At 33.3% G+C, this 17775-nt stretch overlaps 1 protein-coding gene across 2 annotated transcripts in view; it reads right to left on the bottom strand.

Moving 5' to 3' along the window:
- Positions 1-17775, bottom strand: part of ADGB (androglobin) — a 210738-nt gene that overhangs the window by 36916 nt on the left and 156047 nt on the right. For both annotated transcript variants that reach the window (XM_063667095.1, XM_054493505.2), the window contains exons 28-29: positions 8397-8596; positions 3429-3537 (exon numbers count right to left, since the gene is read on the bottom strand). In XM_063667095.1, coding sequence (XP_063523165.1) covers positions 3429-3537; positions 8397-8596 — 309 coding nt within the window. The remainder of the gene's footprint in view (positions 1-3428; positions 3538-8396; positions 8597-17775) is intronic.

Genomic DNA, 17775 nt, shown 5'->3' with positions numbered 1-17775 from the left:
AAACCAGTACTACTGTATATTATTATTTTCCCCATTCAAATGCCCTTGATGGCATTTAATTTCCATTAGAATTCCTAGCTGTGCCAGCAACCAGCTGTGTGATATATATATATATAATAAATATAATATATATATTTAACTAAATTTAATAGTATTTTGAGATATTTTTCTTTTGCACCATATTAGACTTTAGTTTACTTTAGAGAATTGGGAGAAAGCAATTCTAGTCAATAGCATTGTACTACGTGATACTATTTTTCCCTGAAAAGCTTAAAATTTTTTCACAAATACCTCCTCCTTGCAATTCCACATTTTTATGAATCTTGTTTAAACATTATTCAGAAACAGGTTTCCCTTGTGAGCAAGATCTTCAATTGAATTCAACAAGGTTGTTCTGTATTTTTCCTTTTATGATTTATGATGAGATTATTTGTTTTCTGTCATATGGATCTGGGTTTATAATTTATAATTGCTATAAACAACAGTAGCATGACTATTTTGAGCTTATTGAGACAGGTGTAACACACTATTATAACATAGAAATCAGAATTATAAAGAGTTACAGGCAACTCATGAAAAAGCCCACACTGTCCAAAACAAAAAACAAAACAAAGCAAATCAAAACTGGCTGTCATTCTCTGATCCATTGAAATTCTTAATCCTCAGAAATGTAATGTAAAATTTACCAGTCCTATAAATTATCCTTGAAGAACAAAGTGAGAATATCCTTGAAGAACAAAATGAGAATAGCTTTGGTGTACACACAAGCTCACACAAAACTGTGCTGTTTCTTTATTCTTTCATTTCTGTAATTGTGAATATTTTATTTGCACTTAAATCTTTATCATAAAATATTTAATTCCACTGGTACTAGGCATATACTCTATCTACTTCTTTGCAGTAGAGGAACACAAAATTACCACATGGTTTGTACCATCCATTATTTCAAACAGGTTTCTGTTAATTGATAGAGAAAGAGAAGAGAGAGAATTTGGTGGGGGCCAGGGGCGGGGGCACAGTGTGAGCTAAGAGATTTTGCTTTGAACCACAGGAAAAGTAGGAATAGGGTAATGGTTACTTTAAGCGAGAACAAAAGTGGCAACCTGACGAGAAAAACATATAGAGAAAGAGAATATGGTAACATGCAAAGAGAAATAAACATAAACAACTGATTTTTTTTTCATTTATTTTCCATTAGAACTTGGTGGGTGTGGGTGGTCAATTGCAAAATAATCAAAGGGCTCAAAGTCACAGCAGTAGATAATCCATAACACAGGGTTAGGCAACATTAGGTGGGTCCAGGAAACCTTCACAGCTGAAGGCCCAGGGAAGGGAATTGGGCCGGAAACAGCATCCGGGAACAAGCTGCAAGGAAGTGATTGCCAAAGCCAACTGCCTGTGCAACCACAACAAGGGAATCAACAGGCGTATTCGGGCGTATTCAGCTTCAGACATGGCCTGCAAGGAGTTTTCAGCTTCCATATGACATTTACTCACAGAATAATTGTGTTCTCTTCTAGTAGGCAAGAAATACGAGATCGAAGCCTTGTCTGCTATTTCAGACATTCTCAGTGTGCTGGGTTGTAGGGGTGTTGGCTTTAGGAGGGGAGGTTGAAGTAGAATGGGCAGATGTTTTGGCAAAATCCATATTCCATGACTATCCAGGGAATGTGCGAAAGTGTTTTTATGTATAACACTATGGAGCAGTAGCACAGCCACTTGTTCAAAAAACAATGTTTGAACACCCCAGCGTCTGCTCTGGAGTTATCCACATAACACACACGAACAGCAAAGAGGCGGTGACTCTGTGGCTCCTGTGCTACCACTTTCTCTTCCTGTGTCTACGTGGAACATTGATAAAAGATCACAAAACTTTCTCCTTGAGCCTGAACACAGCCTCAGAATCTTGCCCACACAGCAGGCCAGGATGCCATTAGGATTTACACATACCTGAGGTCACTGGTGTGGCATGTTCATGCATTCATTCATTAAACACTTATTGACATCTCCCACTAGTGCTAGAGATGCAATGATGAGACCGAGGAAGAACACATTCCTGCCCAATGAGAGAGGAACCTCAGAGGAGGCCGCACAGTGCGATGCCGTTGGAATTTCCGCAGTGTGATGCGTTGCTATGGAAGCACACTCAATACGTTTGAGTGGAAATGGGAACTCTTGGTGTCATATATTTTTATAGCTTTTCTTTGAATTTTAAGACACATACTAGAATCTATACCTTCTAATAAAGTAAGCCTAGCAATAACAGTTTTCTCTTAACTTCTATACACACAAACGTCTTAAAGCTCTTTCTTGATCAGGTCCAGGCAGATAATAGAAGCAAGCAAACACCTGAACAGAGTTGTTGGTAATTAATAAATAAGGGTAATAATAATAGGAGTAGCTTACATGTATCCTTTCATTTACTCATTCAGCTAATATTGTGGGGTGTTTACTGTTCATATGGGATCTAACTAGGGATAATGCAAGGGACAAAACAGGCGAAAATGGACAAAACTCCTCATTCTTCAGGGGCTTGCATTCTAATAGAGGAATATAAATAATAGATAAAATTTACTGTTTCTTAGAGGATGAAAAGGGCTAAGAGTTTGTGTCTTATCATAAGTGTATTGTATGTATACTAAACATTCTGAATGATGACAAAGCCCACTTTGGTGGTGGCTACCATCAAGTGTTTGAACTCAGGTTAATGGGGCCCAGGAAGAAATGGAGGCTTTTACATTTTATGTTATGCCCTTCTGTATTGCATGGGTTTATTTTATTTTAAAAATAACATGTATATATTTATGATTAGGCAATCTAGCTTAAATTTGAAAAAGAACATAAATGGAAAATACACATTCTTTCAGATTCAATTATTAGATTGCCCAATGGGATATAAAGCTGTTGGAGATTTCCCTTTGATTCTCTTTTTGGAAAGCAACAAGCTTCCTGGCCAGGAATACTGAGAGTAGTTTATATTTTGAAAAAATAAACCAGAGTACTCTTTCACTAGAAAATTATTCTTCTGGAATTGAAGAATTTGTGAAATATTTTAAAAGCTTGTATTTAATGCTATATATTCTCAATAAATATGGGCAAATATGATTTTATAAATATAAAAATTCCTTATACATTTTTGAAATGTTCAAAAGTATAATCAATTAGTAATTTTTACTAACTAGACAAAATGTGCTTACATTACATCTAACTAATCATATTTTTTTCCTTATAAAACAGGCAGTAAAAATATTGAAACATATAATCAATTAACACAACAGGAAATGTCACAGGATATAGAGTACAAATTATAATGTGTAATAAAACATCACACAATGATATTTTCATGACTAAATAATCAATTTATTAAATATTTAAATATCAACTTATTCAAATATAAAGTGCATGTTTAAACATTTAAGGTGACATACCTTTGGTATTTTTCTTTAAGTCTTTCAGTGCTTGAACAAATGTCAGCTGGCTTTCGGTGAGAGGCCAACTGTTATACAACACCGAACACTGTATAATATACTTGTAATTCTGTGAAATAAAATGCAGTGTTTAAAAATGATAAGAATATACATGGTATGTGCCTAATGTCATTTATTATGCTAGGTACATGATAAATGCAGAATTTTCCAGATCAGACAGTCATAATTTAGTTAAATCACTCTGGATGTTCTCCAAAACTCTGCTACAGTTTATAAAAGTTTGATAGCCTCACATCCCCACCAACACCTGCCACTACCCAACTTTATAATTTTTGCGAGTGCAGTGGGTATAAAGTGAAATCTCACTGCTATTGTATTTTGCATTTTTAAGATTACTATAGAGTTTGAGTATTTTTTCAAAGCTTTTGGCCTTTAGGGTTTTCTCTTCTTTGTGATCATGACACAGAAAAAATAGTCTTCTACATTATCTATTATTATTTTTATGGATTAAAATTTTACAATTAAATGTTCACTATATCTGGAATTCGCCTTTATGTATGACATTAGCTAGTGATCTGGTTTTATTTCTCTCCATAGAGATGTAATTTTCCTAGTACAACCTACTCGATAGTCCATCTTTTCTTCATTGGTTTATGGTGTTGCCTCTATTCTATATGAAATTTTCATAAAAATATGGATCTGTTTCTATCTTACTTTCTCTTATTGCTCCATTTACCTATGTATGCATTAATTAATACTATTTTTACTGCTATATCTGTTTGTCTTTGGAAATACTAAGACACACTTCGCTCTTTTTTTCCCCAAGTTTCATTAGCTATTTGTGAATTGTTATTCGTTCCAATGAATTTTAAAGTATCTTTAGAAAATTTCGGAAAAATACAGTGGGAATTTTGATTGGGATTGCATTGAATTTAAAGGCAGACTGAGGATAACATATCTTTATACTGTTATGCCATCTTGCTGAAAAGCATGAAATGCTTCTCTATTTATTGAAGTCATCTGTGTCCATCAGTGGATTGGATTCCTTTCTGTAGCCTTTATTCAAGTGTTAAGCTTTTCTATGTGGAAAACTGATATATTTTTGGTTAATTCCTGGGTGTTTTGTGATTTTGTTGCTGCTATTACTAAAGGCATCATATTCTGATGTCTAATGCATAGTGCCGGTGTAGAGGAATGCTACTGATTTTTGTTTAAGTTGTAGTAGCAGAACAGCATCGTGATTAAGGGCATGACCTCATGAGCTAGAGCTGTCTGTGTTGAAGTCCTGCTTTAGCACAAACCAGCTGTTTGGCCTTGAGGAAGTCACTTAAGCTTCCTGTCCTCCAGGTTCCTTGACTGTGAAATACAGATAATAAGAATACTTACTTCAAGAGGCTGAGGCGGGCAGGTCACCTGAGGTCAGAGGTTCGAGACCAGCCTGGCCAACATGGTAGAGAATCCCTTTGTCTACTAAAAATACAAAAAATATTAGCCGGGTGTGGGGGCATGTGCCTATAATCCCAGCTACTCCAGAGGCTGAGATGAGAGAATCACTTGAACCCCGTAGTTGGAGGTTGCAGTGAGCTGAGATCACGCCATTGCCTGGACAATGGAGTGAGACTCCATCTCAAAAAAGAAAAAGAAAAAAGTTGATGGGGAGAATTCAAGATCTATGTGTGAAGCACTTAGTATCAGGTGCATAGTAAGTAATAAGTAAGTCAATATATTAGTTATTACTATTAATGTCTTTGTCAATCTTGCTAAAATCTCTTAGTTCTAAAGTTTGTTTATTCTGTTGTTTTTTCTTGGGCATATGATTATATTATCTGCGAATAATTCAATGATTATTTAGAATAATCTTTTAATTATTTTGTTCTTTGTATCATTGTGGCTTTCCATTATCATAATATTTCAGTATCATTAAATATTAACAATGATAGCAAGCATTCTTTTCTTATTCCAATTTTAATAGGAACACACTTACACTTCCCACATTAGTATAATGGTTTTGTATATGAGATTTGGCCATTAAGTGTAAAATTTTTGGCATGTAACATTTATGATGAAGAAGTTCTCTCCTATGCCTAGTTTGCTAAGAGCACTATTTAGAAATCCATAAATAGATGTTAAACTTTGTCAAATGTTTCAGGATAATACGATTGTTCTCATCTAGTCTATTACTGTAGTGACTAATACTGATAGATTTTCTAATGGTAAAAGATTTCTGAATTTCTGAGAAGAATTCTGTCCGATTGCTTAATATACTGCTAGAATTGGATATCTATTATGTTATTTGCAATTTATCACCTATGTTTATAAATACATTTTATTCCTTTTTGTGTTACCTTTATCTGGTTTTGAAATCAGGATTACATTAATTTCTTAAAAAGGATTGGAAAGTTATATTGCTTGTTTTCTGTAACAAATTACTTTTTAAAAGTCTATTGGACCTATCCTATAAAGCCAAAAGGGCCCATGGTTTTTTGGAAAGGAAAGACTTAGAGGACTTTGAATTATCATTTCAATTTTATTATTCTTTGCTGTTTTATTCAGATTTTCTATTTTCTTGTGAATCAACTCTGCGATTTCTCCTCTCCCCCACCCTCAGGAAGTTACGTGTTTCCCCCTCACCCCCAGGTTTAATTTAATTTAATTTAATTTAATTTAATTTAATTTTACCGAGACAGAGCCTCGCTCTGTCACCCAGCCTGGAATGCAGTGGTACAATCTCGGCTCACTGTAACCTCCGCCTCCCAGGTTCAAGCAGTTCTCATGCCTCAACCTCTGAAGTAGCTGGGATTAAAGACACCTGCCACCATGCCTGGCTAATTTTTTGTATTTTTAATAAAGAAAGGGTTTCTCTACCATGTTGGCCAGGCTGGTCTCGAACTCCTAGTCTCAAGTGATCTACCAGCCTCAGCCTCCCAAAGTGCTGGAATGATAGGGGTGAGCCACTGCGCTCGCCGCCCGCCTCACCCCTACCACCCTGTAGGTTTTAAATTTGCTAGCACAGAGCTGTTTCTAATACTCTTATTTGTTTAACCCATTGTCTGTTGTTACACCTGCACCTTAATTTTTTGTTCTGTATTTGGTTAATTTATATCTTCTCTCTCTTTTTCTCTTTTTCTTAATTGGTCTTACTAGAAGTATGTGTATTTTATTAATCTTTAAAAGTATCTTGGGTTTTATTAATCTTTATTTTTTTTCCACATTTCATTGATTTCTGCTCTCATCATTATTAAAATCCTTTATCTTTGAGTTACTTTTCTGTTCTTTTTTTGAATTTTTATTTCAATAGCTTAGCTCATTTGTTTTTAATCATCCCTGCTTCCTAATGAATTAATCTAGAAGCTGCATTGTATTTTTACTACTAAAAATAGTAGTAGTAAACAAATGCTATTTTAGACGTTGTTTACAAATTTGGATTGTTATTGAATCTTATGTATTTCATAATTTATTTTCTAATATTCTTTTAAACTAAAGAATTATTTAGTATATTTAATATATTTTATTTAGTTTTATCATTTATAGGATTTAAAACTCCTTGTTAATTATTAGTTTCTATTTTATTGCATTATGTTCAGGTAACATACTATACGATAGGGATACTTTGGATTTTATTGAGGCTTCCATTTATTGTCTATTACATGATATTTTTTAAAAATCTCATGTGTGCTAAAAAAGTATATTCTCTGTTTATTGGGTAAAGTGTTCCATATAGATATCTAAATGATTAAGCTTATATTTAGATTTTTTTTCAAATTCTCACAATTCTATTTACTTATTTTGTTTTTCAGCTTGAACTGTCAGTTTCCACGAGGCATGGGTTAAAAATCTTCAATTATTCACGATTTACTTATCTTTTTATCTCTGTAGTTCTAATAGTTATTGCTTTTTATTTATTGTGTCTAGATAATTCGGTGCCTATATATTAGTTATGGCCATGTCTACTTGATTTATTCTACCTTTTATTTTTATATAATGTTTCTATATGTATTAAAACTATCATCAGGCCAGGCACGGTGGCTCGCACCTGTAATCCCAGCTCTTTGGGAGGCCACAGCAGGCAGATCATGAGGTCAGGCATTCAAGACCAGCCTGGCCAACACGGTGAAACACTGTCTCTACTAAAAATACAAAAAATCAGTCAGGCATGGTGGCAGACACCTGAAATCCCAGTTACTCAGGAGGCTGAGGCAGGAGAATCGCTTGAACCCAGGAGGCAGAGGTTGCAGTGAGCCGAGATCACGCCATTGTACTCCAGCCTGGGCAACAGTGCTAGATTCCATCTCAAAAAACAAACAAACAAAAAACTATCATCACAGCTTTCTCTTGGTTCATATTTGCCAGGTATGTTTTTCTATCATTCTATCATGAAACTTTCTGCAGCAGTTTGTTTAAAATAGTTAGATCTTATTTTTATATAACTTTAAAATTTTAGCATTTTAGTTGATTAATTTGATCTATTTGGATTTATTGTAATTTCTGTGATATTAATATTTATTTCTGGCATTTTCTTTTCTATTCCTTTAATTTAATTTAATTTAATTTAAACCTATTTTACTTTTTGGTTTTCAATGGCTAGGTCATGCCTTTGTCTGCTGTTTTATAAATATATGCATTATCCTTTTTCCCTTTAACTATAAGCACATACAAATTAAGATTTATTAATATATGCCCTTTAATATGTGACATTTATTAATATGTGACCCACAAAATTATATAGCTTCTTATAACCCAACTATAACATTAGATAATTACAGGTACATTATAGAGTTCATGTACATATTAAATTTGCCATGTAGTTAAAGATCTTGGCACAGAGAAACCGTTTAAGACTCTCTTATTCTCCAATTCTGGCTATACATTGGCAGCACCGCACATTGTATATTGACTATTTTTAGGGAAATGATTGTTTTATGTTAGAGTTTTAGGAACAGTCCAATTGAACAATTGTTTTTAATATACCTGCAGTGGTGTGCTGGAACTGTCTTCTCTAGTGGGTGTACTGGTAGTTTCCTCCTCCCAAAGGGGTAGACCAATGTCTTGTATTGCACTTACAGCTCTACCCTTGGGGGATTTCTGAATTCCCTGAGCAGCTTTCTTCTTAACATATACTTCTTGCTCTTTCTTGGATGCAGAATGAAATGAAAGAATGTGCTTGCTAGCTGAATAGGAGAAATACTAAGTTAAAGTTAAAATATGTGATATACATAGTTATCACTGACTAAATTAGTTAGATTCCTTTATAAAACACTCAAAGGAATAGGTCCATTCTTTTTGTTTTAGTGAGATAAAAAACAGTATTACTGGTTTATTGATCTTAAAGAAATCTATTATAATAGTACGTGACATGCACAGAGCAATGTATATTCTGAGTAACCGCTTATTTCTAAAAGTATATACAACTGTTCAACAATTTCTCATTTATTTTGTGCCACTTGAATGACCCTAAGCTAATGCCGCGCACTGATTTTCTGTTTAATACCACATATGTATGTTATCACACTTATAAAAGACTTTCTCTTTAATTTTCAATTTTCAATTATTTTCTAATTAACAGATCATATAAGTACTGCTGATCGGTTTAAAAATGGAAATGTGTTGAATGTTATTAATTAATTCATCAAACATGTATTGAAAAAGCATAAGTGACTGACACAGGGATATTCTAATTCCAGCCATGACATTGGGCTTATTCTCCTACCACAAAAAATGATAAAAATGGACAAAATGTATAATGCAACTGTTTTTAGCCACTGGAAAATATACAGCCCAGGATTGTGATCCTTGAGACAAGGGAAACATACAAAGTGACCTCTTGATTTCCAGAGATTTCTGCCTGCAAGCACCTTCCCAACTGTATACAGGGAAGTACAGCCCAAAGTAGTGAACAGCAGTGCTGCTGGGTTTAGGAAACAAAGATGGGTGAGTGGGGCTCCTGCAACAAGTAAAATTTGAGGTAGGATACCAGAAGGGAGTATATGAGCAGTAAAGGAGCTCAGAAATAGACATGGTGTCCACTTGAGTCTTCAGCTGAATTTTAAACTTTATTTGTGCACTCAACAATACCAGGCAGACAATAACTACTGGGGGGGTTGTGAGGTTAATGAAGATTCTGGTAGTTCCACAGTGTTGAGAGACATTGAAATTCTGACTTGTCAAAATGAAGGGAATTCAATGAATATACAGAGCATTCAGTTGAGACCCAAGAAAGACCAGGCTTTAAGAGTAGAGCTACCCTAACACTAGAGTCATGGCAACTCTAGAACTGACTTAATAAGCTCAGGACCAGGATCAAGCTGCCAATAAATTAACTGCCCGCCAGAACAAGATTCAACACTCTTTCAATTAAAAGAGCATAATCTAGACTCTTAGCAGTGTAGCACGCACAATATACAGCACACAATCAATTTGATATACGAAGAAGCAGAAAATGTGACCATAACTTGAGAAAATAGTCAATAGAAATAGATATGAAGCTGATAAAAATGTTGGACTCATCAAACAAGGACTTTAAAATAGCTATTTAAAATGTGCTTAAGGATTTATGGAAAAAGATGAACATACTGAGTGAACAAATGGTGAGTATCACAGAAAAATGAAATATATGAAGAATAAAAATGAAATTCCAGATCTGACTATACCTGAAATAAAAAATATCTGGATAGACTTAAACAACATTTTGTCAAATTCAGAAGAAAAGATTAGTAAACTTGAATACAAGCAATAGAAATGATTGAAATAGAACCACAGAGTGAAAAAACTTCAAAAGAGGATAAGTGATTCATGGTACGATATTGTGGGACGTGAAATAGTGACCCCCCACAAAAAAAGATATGTCCACCCAATAACTTAGAATGTGACCTTATTTGACATAAGGGTGTTTGCAGTTCTAATTAAGAAAAAGATCCTAAAAAGACATCAACCTGGATTAGGATGAGCCCTAAATCCAATGATGGGTGTCCTTAAAAGAGACAGAAAAATGGTAAAACATGGAGACATACAAATAAGAGGGTCATGTGAAGATGTTGGCAGAGATAGGCAGAGTTAAGTTGTCTCAAGACAAGGAATACCAGGATCCACCAAAAACTAGAAGAAAGGAGGAAGGATTCTCTCCTAGAGCTTTCAGTGGCAGTATGACCTAGACAATATGTTGATTTCAGACTTCTGCCTTCCAGAACTGTAAGGGAATGAATGTTCATTTTATTAAGCCATCCACTTTATGTAGTTTGCCGTAGCAGTCCTGGAGAATGAATACAGATATCAAATTGCATAGAGTATGTATTTTTTAGTCCTAGGTAGAGCACCACTAAAAATAAAATACTTAAATATGAAAATAGTAAAGTATATGCACAATCTGCTGACTCACAATATAAATGTTGCTGACAGAAATTGAACATAAAATTGAGGGATGTACTGTGTTCATGGACCAGAAAGCTCAGTTTTGTTAAGAAGTTAGTGCTTCCCAAGTTCAGTGCAATCCAAATCCAATTAAAAGCTACAATTTTGAAGAAAAGGCAGTGTTGGAGGAAGAGTAGTTATTTAGATCAACTGATCCAGAGTCCAAAAGTAGACCTATACACACATGGTTAAGTGACTTTTGACTAAAATGTCAAGGTAATTCAATGGAGAAAATATCATCTTTCCAATACACAGTGCCAGAAAAACTGGATATCTACATGGGAATAAAAATAATTTTGACTGCCTACCTTAAACCATACATAAATATTATTTCAAGATGCATCATTAAAGTGAACATTCATGCTAAGATTATAAAACTTTTAGAATAAAATATGAAAGAAAATATTCATGATCCTAGATTAGGTAAAGATTTCTTAGATAAAATACAAATAGCACTAATTTTTTTAACAACTCCAATTTTATAAAAATTAAAAGCTTTTGCTCTTCTAAAGCTGCTGTTAAGAAAGTGAAAAGACAAACTTAGACTAAAAGATCATATTGGCAAAGCATACATTTGATGAAGAACTTGTATCCAGAAGATACAGAATATATGAAGAACAGGTTAATAATAATAAAGACAACTCATTAAAAATGTGGGTATAATGTGTGAATAAATCCTTCAATCAATAAGTTATACACATGGTCAGTAAGCACGCATAAGATGCTCAACATCATTAGTCATAAGGGAAATGCAAATTAAACTACAAAGAAATAGTATAATATATAAACTAGAATGATGGATTAAAAACATTGACAACAATAAATGTGAGAAAAAATGTGAGAAACCAGAACATTTATACCTTGTTGGGAATGTAAAATGATACAATCCATTTGATAAACTGTTTACCATTTTAAAATAAATGTGCACATATGTCAAACTCTGACATACTAATTCAACTCCTGAATATTGATCCAAGTGATATGAAAACATAAGTCCAAAAAAGGATTTGTACAAGCATGTCCTTATCAGCTTGAGTCACCATATCAAAAAACTCCAATAAACCCATATGTCCAATAGAAGAATGGGTAGACAAAGTGTGGTATCTCCATACAATGGAATTAATACTCAGAAACATAGAAATAGAATAGTGTTATATGCAATAACATGGATATAACTTAAAAACATTATGCTGAGCAAAACAAGCCAGTGTCAAAAGATAAATACTATATGGTTCCAATTTTATGAGGTTCTAGAACAGGCAAAGCTAGTCTATTGTGATGGAAATGTGAACAGTGATTGCCTCTTTGAGGGTGAGGAAATTGAATGAAAATGGCCTGAAGTATCTTCTGGGTAACAGAAATATTTGATATCTTGTTAGGGGTGTGGGTCACACTAAAGTATGTACTTATCAAAACATTGATTTATACTTTTTTGCTGTACATAAATTATACTTTAATAAAAAATTTTAAAAAGGTATGACACAAAGGCCCTGTCCTTTACTTCCTTCCATCCGTTAGTCATTAATTCATAACTCATTTTTTTACAAAAACATTAGAAACACACAGGTAAAAGGGCAAATTTCCCTAATGTATGAGACTCTACAAATCAGCTAGAAAAAAATAGCTAACTTCAATTAAAAAGCGGGAAAGCACTTAAAATTTTGCAAAGAAGGTAATACAAAAAGAGGAAATATAACACATAAAAACTTGTCCAAACCTCACTAAAGACAAATGAAATATAAATTAATATTTGTAGCATTCAGATGACAAAAGTCAAGAAATATAACTCTGTCAATCAGGGGAGCATGGATAAAGGAGGATAAATTTACTCAAACTCCAGTAGAGGGCAACTGGACAATGTATAAGAAAACGACAATGCATGTACCCATTCATTGACCTAGTAGTTCTACTTCTAAACATTTACTTAATATATATGCATGCACACATTCAGAAAATTAGATACACAGGTTATTTGTTAAAATTCATCCTTGAATTTTAAAGATTGGGCATATCACAGGTCACTCTTTGTAGGAGCCTTATATAACCATATGAAATAAAATATTGTATTATTCCTAGTCTATAGGGCTTCCTCAAATAGTTATCTATAATGTAAATTTTATAGAAAATTATAAATTTCCCAAATTACAAATTTTAAAATTAGAAATTTTACAAAATATTCAAAATTACAAATTTTATATTGATCTTATACCATAAGTATTAGTATAAGATTTTATTCTTGAAAAATTATAAGATATACAGATATTCTGTAAATTCCTTTGATATGATACAAAACAGATATAAAGAAGTCTGTATATAAGATCTGTGACTGGCTCACTTTGAACTTCTGCATCCTTGCAATGAAGTTTTATCTTTCCTTTAGCATGTGGTAAGAGTGTTTGTGTACAGAATACCTATCAAGGTAGTGTGTACCTTGATATCCTGTAAAGACACACACACACATGTTTTGCAACTATTAGTATTTATGTGGGGGTACTCCGGAAATACATACAGTAAAGGATATGTAAATAGATTTGTTTCCAAGAGAAGCCACGAAAAAGTGTTTATTTTTAAATTCAGTGTCTTTTATATCACTCATAGACACAAATTAATAGCATCAATTTAAAAACAACACCCTGTTTGAAGTCTAAATGAAGAAATTATCTAATGTGCAATAATAGTTCTATCATATGGAGAAATCTTTTCATCTTTTCTGTGAGACATAGAAGAGGTCATGAATAAATGGAAATAGCCTTTCCTTGCATGCAAATTCGATATTGTAACAATGTCAGTTTCCTTAAATTAAAGTATCTATATATTCAAGGCAGTCAGAAGAAAAACAATGATTTCTGTGTGTTTTGAGAAAACTTGAAAAACTGTATTAAAGTTCATCTGGAAATACTAATGGTAAAATAGAAATATCATGTAAAATAAGAGCCATTATAGATGTTGGCTCTACTTTTGGATCAATTTCTGATCTCTGACCCAGTTACCCTTCCACTCAATTTTTCTGTATCTTTCTTGGCCAGAAGTAAACCTATAAAAATTGGTTTTAAATACTTATGTATACTTGTCTTATAAATGGTAAATTTTGAATGAAATAATGATTAAACTAGATGACAAACTACAGTGTTACCTGCAAGAATTTGAAACTAAAAATTTCAGAGAAAATTGGTGGTGGTAATTAGCTAATTAAAGAAAAAGCATGAGGTCATAAATAGCATAGGAGAGCTGCACGTAAGTGCCCACTAAGATTTTGGAATTGAGTTCCCTCTATGAACTAAACTATAATACCGGCGTAAAATGTATCAAAGTAAAGAAAACAGCCATTTTAAAGAGTTAAAAACAGCATTCCGACTGACAAAACATATCTGATTAATGGTCTTAACATATCTAAAGAAAAAACTAGAAATGGAGTGTGGGCAAGTTTGAAGGAGAAACCACAAAAGAGTAATGCAACCTAAGTGCTGAAAACAACCCAGGAGATATTCAGGGGTGAAGGAGAAGTGATGGGAGAAAAGAAGACATGTTCAAGAGAACTGAAAGAGTACTACAGCTTTGCCCAAGCTCAACCGTACTAATATAGTACGTGCATTTCCCACTTCCTTGTGACTTAAACACCGCACTTGTGCCCTAATTATATCATCCCAGTGTGGTATTTCTTCAATTCTCCTCCAAGTCTTATTCACATTGGAAAGGCATATCCCTCGGTTATGACAACAATTCACATGTTATTTCCAAGGTTAATAGGACAGGATGAAGACAGCCCTCCTTTAAGGGCTTCTATTTTTCTTTCCAAATAAAAAGCATTCTAAGGATTCTTGTTTATTTAAAATTATTTAAAACATTAAAATTTAAAGTAAAATATTTAAATTTTTAAAGTTTTCAATTTAAATAATTTAAAATTATTCTAAGGATCAGAACAGAAGGCTCCTTACTTCTTTGTGCATCTTACTGTCCAAGTAAGCTTCAATTTACTATTCATGGAAGGCTGGAGTTAAACTCCCTGCTAAGACCATTTGGGGTATTTTACAGTAACTAGTAATTAAAAGAATGACAGGAACAAAAGACTTTTCTACAAATGGATATCATATAATATACAATTTTTAAAAGAGAGATAGAGTATGTTCAAAGATCCATGCAGAATTAAACAGTTAAGGAACAGAGATAAATTCAATCTATATAAGCATTTAATAAATATATTATTAACATATTTGTTCACTATACATATTAATTAGAATGTGTAAAAAATTCCCAATAAAATAATTGTAAACCAAATCTACCACTATTAAAAAAAAGAATAACACACCACAATCAACTAGGGTTTATTCTAAAATAGCAAATATTATTGAATATTGAAAATATTTATACAATTTATTATAACTATAAATCAAATTGGGAAATCCAAATTGTAAAAAACACTTGATAAAAGTAAATATGTTTTATGAGTTAAATTTTATAAATGATACAACATATAATACAAAGAGTTTTCTTTAACAAATTCCCTCAATCATATTTGTTGATGAATTATGGGAAAATCATTACAAGCATTCAAAATAAATCTAGGAACAGTGGCTCACACCTGTAATCCCAGCACTTGGGGAAGCTGATGCAGGTGGATCACTTGAGGTCAGGAGTTTGAGACTAGCATGACCAACATAATGAAATCCTGTCTCTACTAAAATACAAAAATTAGCTGGGTGTGGTGTCACACACCTGTAATCCCAGCTACTTGGGAGGGTAAGGCATGAGAATCACTTGAATCCAGGAGGTGGAGGTTGCAGTGATCTGAGATCACTATAGCCTGGGCAACAGAGTGAGACTCCATCTCAAAAAAAAAAAAAATCTAGGAACAAAATAATGATGAACATGTTGATGTCAGGTGGGTAGTACTATTTATTGGGACATTTAGAAGGGAAATATATTGGTACAGTGGGAGGATGGAAATTATGTTTAGCGAGCACAATTACAATGAGTTATGCAATAAAGTCAGAAGAAACTTGAAAGTCAGACTAGAAATATGGAAAGAATGAAATAGGGTGAAACTAATCAGAGGTATGTATATGTAATATTTTACATTCTATAAATCATAATAATGAGATAAATTAAAAAACACAGATTTCAAATAAGCAGTGTTAAAATCTTGATTAAAGTCACAGCCCAAACTGTACTCCTCATCTCCCTGGAAATGAGATTCTTACCCGAAGTTAGTGATCAAAACCAAAAACTGATTTAGGAAAAAATACTCAGAAGTAGAGCCACACGTGGCAAGGTCTATCTTGCAGAAAGCTCTGGGGAGAATGACAGGAAGGATTTGTATTATAGACTGAATGCCTCCAGTCAAGTTAGTGTAAATAATAAATCCTTCAGTGGTACCCTTCATCTCACTAGCTAGGAGCAGTTCCTGGATAGAACACTGGACTGGGAAAAGACAGAGACTCACACTGCTGAAGCCTGTGTAGGATGATGGGATATCGAACCATTTGCAGTGACCTGTTGCTCAGCTTATACTCCCTAACTTGCCAGTAGTTGTTAAAGAGAGAGGGACAGGAGTCAAAAGTCAGTGTCACCACTAGAATCTGTATTGCTCTGGAATGCCCACCTATACAACTAAAACAAAACAAAACAAAACAAACAAAAAAATAGATATTAGGTAGAAAAGGGATATAAAGATTTTTACATATAGAAAAATGACAGTTATTTCTAGTAATTTGTTTGTAGGTTTAATCAAAATAAACACTATTGGGGAAAAAGTTCAGGAAGGGTGCTGATTATGAAATAGCTTTGCAAAGGTCAACTAGAAGATGTAATCAATTAAGAAATATAATGTGATGGAATAATTAAAAAAACGTACACATCAAAATTAAATGGACTGCATTCTCCCATTTTACAGACAACAATCTTGCATTTTATATTAGTCTGTACTCACGCTGCTAAAAATAATGGCCCGACTAGATAATTTATAAAGGAAAGAGGTTTAATTAACACACAGTTCCGCATGGCTGAAGTGACCTGAGGGATCTCACAATCATGGTAGAAGAGGAAGGGGAAGCAAACACGTCCTTTTTCATATAGTGACAGGAGAGAGAAGTACAGAGTGAAGGGGGGAAAAAAACCCCTTATAAAACCATCAGATTTTGCGAGAACTCACTTACTATCACGAAAATAGCATGGGGGAATAGCATCCCATGCTCTAATCACCTCCCACGAGGTCCCTGTCCCAACATGTGGAGATTACAATTTGGATTATAAATCAGGATGAGATTTGGGCGGGGCACAAAGCCAGTCCATATATCATTGTGTAGAAAAAATATCAATTTACAGGAGAAAGACTCACAGCAAAAACATGTAGAGGATGGAAAACTAAACAGATGAACAGTATCAACAGGCAAATAATAACAAAAGGAAGAATAACAAAAGGAAGAATCAGTGATAAGAAATCCTGTTAAAGTTAAGAGAAGGTTGCTTTATGTTTATTTTAAAAATATAATACATGAAAAAATAAAGCAAATATGAAACTTATATAACTAGCAACATAGCATATAAATATGTAAAACTAAACATATTAGAGTTAGAGATGTTATCACACATTTAAAAATAAAAATAGGTGATCTTAATACACATCACTAAGAAATTTACACACCAGTTAAAGTATAAATGACAATCTTGACATTTTAAATATAATAATTAGCAAGTTTGACTTTTATGAAAGTGTATGTGTGCATTTAGACATCAAACTACCTTCAAAAGAGAGTTCTTTTTAAACCTCAGTGGGACAGTAATCAAACTTGATTTGAATCAGGAAACTGGAAAAACACCAATCAAATCCTCAAAGTTGAAAATATATCTACACTTTCTAACTCCACAGAATTCAATTAGAAATTAACAGAAATAGGCTAAATAAAGCAATTTTATTATTTAGGAATTCTAAAAATGTTATAAATGC

This window comes from Pongo pygmaeus, chromosome 5 (genome assembly GCF_028885625.2).
Source record: "Pongo pygmaeus isolate AG05252 chromosome 5, NHGRI_mPonPyg2-v2.0_pri, whole genome shotgun sequence".
In the NCBI taxonomy this organism is placed as follows: Eukaryota; Metazoa; Chordata; class Mammalia; order Primates; family Hominidae; genus Pongo; species Pongo pygmaeus.
This window is presented reverse-complemented; position numbering and strand designations above follow the sequence as displayed.